Source organism: Nicotiana sylvestris, chromosome 4 (genome assembly GCF_000393655.2).
Source record: "Nicotiana sylvestris chromosome 4, ASM39365v2, whole genome shotgun sequence".
Lineage (NCBI taxonomy): Eukaryota > Viridiplantae > Streptophyta > Magnoliopsida > Solanales > Solanaceae > Nicotiana > Nicotiana sylvestris.
The window spans coordinates 142,718,561-142,724,904 of record NC_091060.1 but is presented as its reverse complement, the minus strand read 5'-3'; the positions used below and the strand labels follow the sequence as shown (position 1 = coordinate 142,724,904).

The 6,344-nt window shown below is 45.3% G+C and overlaps 2 protein-coding genes across 2 annotated transcripts; both read right to left on the bottom strand.

Moving 5' to 3' along the window:
* Positions 1-1,920: 1,920 nt before the first annotated feature.
* On the bottom strand, positions 1,921-2,460 carry LOC138890271 (uncharacterized). The gene has a single exon (XM_070173643.1). It carries the CDS (start codon positions 2,458-2,460, stop codon positions 1,921-1,923), a length of 540 nt encoding a protein of 179 aa, XP_070029744.1.
* A 1,940-nt stretch (positions 2,461-4,400) lies between these two features.
* Positions 4,401-4,802, bottom strand: LOC138890270 (uncharacterized). The gene has a single exon (XM_070173642.1). The coding sequence runs from the start codon at positions 4,800-4,802 to the stop codon at positions 4,401-4,403; it is 402 nt and encodes a 133-aa protein (XP_070029743.1).
* Positions 4,803-6,344: the final 1,542 nt, after the last annotated feature.

The window sequence follows — 6,344 nt, the reverse complement described above, 5'->3', positions numbered from 1 at the left end:
ACAAGGGGTGTGGCCGTGTGGGGGCCAACGCGGTCCACACAAACTGGTCATGCAGCTGCATTGGCCATACTATTAAAAACTGGTGCCCTCTGAACCTCACCCACGCGGACCGCGCAAACATGGGATGCGGCCGCGTGGGGCATGGAGCGGACCGCACAAACAAGGCGTGCGACCGCGCTGGGAAGTATCAACCTTTAGGCTCAAGGCTTACGCGGACCGCCTAACAGAATGATGCGGCCGCGTAAAAGGCATGCGGACCGCATAATCAGGGAGTGCGGCCGCGCTGGGCTTTCATTACAGGGGCAATTAGGGTTTTACAAAAAACTCAAGTCTGTCACATTTTAGCATCTTTCTTTGTCTCTACTCCTTTATAACATGCCCATCATTTCAAAGAACAACAAGAATAATATAAAACTATCCTAATCATGAAACGACGAAGAACAAAAAAGAAAAACGAAGAAGTTATGACTAGGGAAACATGTATAAAGTTTAAATTAATACTAAGTAAAGACTAATGTGAGAGATATGTTACACAGAAAGCGAAGAAATAATCTTGATATTAACACTAAGAGGGGTCTCTGAATATGAATAGTAACTTTTAGGGCTTAGGGGTTAAGTTTGGCGAAAAGTTCTAATGAAAATCCTAATGGTCTATTTATAGGAAACACAGTAGGGCCCATCACTTACCGTCCAGTGCGGCCACGTGAACACGACCGCGGGCCGCACTGGGACTTTACCATTTACCTGGTGCTGAAACGAAGGCACGTGGACCGCATGAGACGGGCTGCGGCCACATGAGAACCACGCGGGCCGCTCAAAGTGGGACGCGGCCGCGTGAACGCAGTTCAGAGACTGATCATTCTTGGCCTTCACCGGTGCGGACCGCACAAGCAAGGACGTGACCGCACTAGCAATCTTCAGAAACTTGGCAATATTTTCTTTGGCCAGTGCGAACCGCACAAAGTGGGATGCAGCCGCACGGTCATTGTTTAGAGACTGTGCACTTTTTGCACAGTTGTTTTGCACTGGTTCAATCACAATTCTTGAACATCTCACAAACCATTAGCTCAAAAATCCTAATCTACAACAGAAATCAAAAAAGAAAGAAAAAGACATGGGTTGCCTCCCAAGAAGCGCCTGATTTAACGTCGCGGCACGACGCATGTTACCATCAAAGTCACTTCAAATGAATGAGTTCCACCACGGGGGTGTCATCAAACTTTCCCAAGTAATGCTTAACACGATGCCCATTGACCCGGAAAACTTCACCATTTTTGTTTTTGAGATCAATAGCTCCAAATGGGGTTACACCAACAACTTCAAATGGACCACTCCACTTAGACTTAAGATTTCCCGGGAATAACCTCAACCGTGAGTTGAAAAGAAGAACCATGTCACCAACTTTGAATTCCTTCCCTCGGGCATACTTATTGTGAAGGTACTTCATCTTGTCTTTGTACAAGGACGTGCTGGATTAGGCATGAGATCTAAACTCGTCTAGCTCATTAAGTTGCTCAACCCGGAGATTCGCAACGACATCCCATTCTAAGTTCAATTTTCTCAAGGCCCACATATCCTTATGCTCTAATTCCACCGGAAGATGACAAGCTTTCCTAAACACCAACCGGTACAGAGACATACCAATCGGGGTCTTGTAAGCTGTCCGATAGGCCCAAAGAGCATCATCTAGTTTCTTCAACCAATCGGTCCTATTGGCATTGACAGTTTTGGACAAAATACTCTTGATCTCTCAGTTGGAAACCTCAACTTGGCCACTCGCTTGAGGATGATAAGGAGTGGTCACCTTGTGATTTACACCATACTTGGCAAGCAATGAATCAAAAGCCCGGTTGCAAAAATGAGAACCACCATCACTAATGATAGCACGTGGAGTGCCAAACCTTGGAAAGATACTCTTTTTCAAGAACGCCACCACACTTCGAGCTTCCTTGTTGGGCAAAGCGACGGCTTCGACCCATTCGACACATAATCAACCGCTACCAAGATATAGGTGTTCCCACAAGAACTCACGAACGGCCCCATAAAGTCGATACCCCACACATAAAAAATGTCCACCTCTAGAATTGTGTTGAGAGGCATCTCATCCTTTTTATAAATCCCACCGGCTCGTTGGCATTCATCACATCTCTTGACAAAATCACCGGCATATGTAAATAAGGAAGGCCAATAGAAACCATAACTAAGCACCTTAGAAGCCGTCCTCACCCCGCCATGATGGACACCATAGGAAGAGGAATGACAAGCCTCCAAAATACTCAATTGTTCTTCTTCTGGGACACATCGGCGAATCACACCATCGGTGCAAATCTTGAACAAATATGGCTCATCCCAATAATAATCCAAACTATCCCGCTTGAGCTTCTTACTTTGGTTAGAAGAAAGCTCATACGGGATTATACCGGTCACAAGATAATTTACCACATCGGCAAACCACGACATATCATGCATAGATACCGCAAGGAGTTGTTCATACAGGAACGCATCATTGATTTCAAGGTCGTCAGAAGGCCTCCCCTCTTCTTCCAAGCGGGACAAGTGGTCCGCCACTTGATTTTCACTTCCTTTTCGGTCCACAATTTCTAGATCAAACTCTTGAATAAGTAGCACCCATCTCATCAACCTTGCTTTTGAATCTTTCTTGGTAATCAAATACCTAAGGGCGGCAAGATCGGTATGGATAATTACTTTGGCCCCCAAAAGTTATGGTCGGAACTTTTCCATGGAAAACACAATAGCTAGCAACTCCTTCTCGGTGACTGTATAGTTTCTTTGAGCTTCATTCATCGTCTTGCTTGAGTAGTACACCGTATGGAACATCTTGTTGATTCTTTGGACCAAGACCGCCCCTACCGCAACATCACTAGCGTCACACATGAGCTCAAATGGCAAGCTCCAATTGGGTGCGGTAATGATAGGGGTTGTTGTCAACTTGTGTTTTAGAAGCTCGAAAGCTTCCATGCATTTCTCATCAAAAACAAACTTGGCCTCCTTCTCTAACAACTTGCACAACGGATTAACTACCTTAGAGAAATCTTTGATGAACCTTCGGTAGAAACCCGCGTGCCCCAAAAAGCTCCTCACCCCTTTGACAGAAGTAGGGGAGGTAACCTTGAAATGACTTCAATCTTGGCTTTGTCAACTTCAATACCTCTCTTCGAAATCTTATGACCCAATAAAATACCCTCTTCTACCATAAAATGGTATTTTTCCCAATTGAGAACTAGGTTTGTATCTTCACATCCGGCCAACACACGGGCCAAATTTGTCAAACATTCCTCAAAGGAGTTTCCCACCACGCTAAAATCATCCATAAAGACCTCCAATATATCTTCTACCATGTCGGTGAAAAATGCCATCATACATCGTTGAAAGGTCGTTGGGGCATTACACAATCCAAACGGCATCCTCGAAAATGCGAATGTGCCGTAGGGACAAGTAAAGATCGTCTTTTCCTGATCTTCCGGGGCGATGAGAATCTGATTGTACCCCGAATACCCATCTAAAAAGCAATAGAACGACCGACCCGCAAGGCGATCAAGCATTTGGTCGAGGAACAGCAACGGAAAATGATCCTTTCGAGTCACCTTGTTAAGCTTTCTATAGTCCATACAAACTCTCCATCCTGTCACCGTCCGAGTAGGAATCAACTCATTGTTAGCATTGGTTACCACAGTCGTCCCGCCCTTCTTCGGTACGCATTGCACCGGAGAAGCCCATGAGCTGTCAGAAATAGGATACACCACACCGACGTCAAGCCACTTGATAACTTCCTTCTTGACCACTTCTTGCATAGCTTCGTTGAGTCTCCTTTGGTGTTCAAGTGAGGGCCTCACATCCTCCTCCAATATGATCTTATGCATGCAAAAGGTGGGGCTTATACCCCGTATATCCACCAATGTCCATCTGATTGCCTTCTTGCGCTTTTGTAGAACCGCCAAAGTGGCGTCAACCTGCACGTTAGTCAAGCAAGACGAAAGAATAATAGGCAAAGTGAAATTAGGGCCCAAGTATTCATACCTGAGGTGAGGAGGAAGTGGTTTCAACTCCAACACCGGCGGCTCCTCAATAGATGGCTTGGTTGGGGGAGTTTTGCGATTCTCAAGATCCAAGGATAACTTCCTAGGCTCATAAGAATACGAGCCCATACCATGCAAAGCGTTTACACATTCAACTCTCCCAGCATCATCATCAACATCCATGTTCAAGAGCACGACTTCAAGTGAGTCCTCAACATTCACCATTGCGCTTGTGTCATCCACTATCACCGCCGTGATAATGTCAACAAACGAGCACACCTCGTTGCTATTCGGTTGCCTCATAGATTTGCATACATGGAACACCACCTTTTCATTACCAACACGGAAGGTCAACTCTCCCGCCTAAACATCTACCAAAGCCTTCCCAGTAGCTAGGAAAGGTGTTCCAAGGATAATTGGCACCTCAAAATCCACCTCACAATCCAAAATAACGAAATCGGCCGGCAATATGAACTTATCAACACAAACAAGGACATCATCAATAATCCCCAAAGGTCGCTTCATTGACCGGTCCGCCATTTGAAGCCTCATAGAAGTTGGATGAGGTTGTCCGATTTCCAAGGTCTTGAAGACCGAATATGGAATTAAATTGATACTTGCCTCCAAGTCACAAAGGGATTTTGCAAAGTTGGCACTTCCAATGGTACATGGGATAGTGAAGGCTTTGGGGTCCTCAAGTTTCGGAGCCATAGAATGTACAATTGCGCTCACTTGATGTGTCATCTTGATTGTCTCACACTCCATTGATCTCTTTTTTGTAACCAAATCTTTCATGAACTTTGCGTACCCCGGCATTTGCTCGAGTGCCTCCACCAAAGGCACATTGATAGTCAAACTCTTCATCATCTCAATGAATTTCTTAAATTGGTTGTCACCCTTTTGCTTGGCCAACCGTTGAGGATAGGGCGGAGGAGGTCGAAGTAAGGGTGCTTGGGCTTTGGGCACCACCGGCTCGGGCATATCAATCACGTGTTCCCTAGACGGGTTCACGACCTCTTGTGTTTCCTCCTCAACCTCATGAACATCAATCCTCACATCATCTCTCACACTTGGTTCAACTACATCTTCAACCACCAAAGGCATTTCATTATCTCATAACTCATCTTCATCCATCATAACTTGGTTTCCTTTTGGGACATGCACATCACCGCCTCTTCCACTTCGCGTTGTCACCACCATCACATGATTATTGTGCCCACCCTTGGGGTTTACTACCGTATCACTTGGTAGAGCACCCTTTGGGCGAGTATTTAAAGACTGAGAGATTTGGCCTAATTGCACTTCCAAGTTCCGGATAGATGTGTTATGCGAAGCTAATTGGGCCTCAGAATCTTGGTTCTTTTTCATCATTTTCTCGAACATGCTTTCAATTCTCCCCATCTCGCTTCCGGATGAACTCAGACCTTGAGAAGGAAAGGGGGGTGGATTGTTCGGTTGTTGGTACATGGGGGGCCTTTGAAAACCTTGCCCCCGGTTGCCTTGGTTCCCGCTATTATTCCACCCTCCTTGATTGTTGTTGTTGCCCCAATTATTGTTACTACCATGCCAATTTCCTTGGTTGCCTTGATTACCCCAATTGTTGTTTTGGTTGTTGTTATTCCAATTACCTCCGCCTTGTTGTTGAATTGCCCCAATTACCTTGAAGACGCCATTGTTGATTTGAAGAGTTACCTCTATTCCCTTGATAGTTGTTGACATATTGGACTTCTTCGCTTTGATCATCATAGCACTCATTTGAATAACCACCACCATAATTGTTGTTGTCATATTGTTCACAATTACCTTGAGGTTGTTGTCCTCTTTGCCTCCTTTTCAACATAGAAACACCTTCCATTGTGTTGACTTGGCGCGAGTTTTGGACTTGTTGCAATTGTGCCTTTGCCAATTGATTCATAGTTGTTGTAAGCTCGGCGATAGCTTGGCCATGATCGTGCAATTCCTTGTGCAAATGAATGACAGTGGGGTCACCTTGGGGCACGTTTGCTCGGCTTTGCCATGACGAAGAGGTGTCGGCCATTTCATCCAGTACATCACATGCCTCTTGGTAAGAAAGTTTCATAAAGTTCCCTCCGGCCAATTGGTTCATGATGCATTGATTTGTGGTGTTGATGCCCCGATAAAAGGTTTGTTGAATCATAGCCTTGGCCATATCGTTATTAGGGCACTCTTTCACCATTGTTCTATATCTTTCCCATATCTCATGCAAAGGTTCCGTTGGCTCTTGCTTGAAAGCTAGAATTTCATCCCGAAGAGCTGCCATATGACTTGGAGAGAAGAACTTGGCAA

Coding starts and splice junctions, on each gene's coding strand:
- LOC138890270 (XM_070173642.1), bottom strand. CDS start 4,802: ATGGAGTGTGAGACAATCAAGATGACACATCAAGTGAGCGCAATTGTA.
- LOC138890271 (XM_070173643.1), bottom strand. CDS start 2,460: ATGTCGTGGTTTGCCGATGTGGTAAATTATCTTGTGACCGGTATAATC.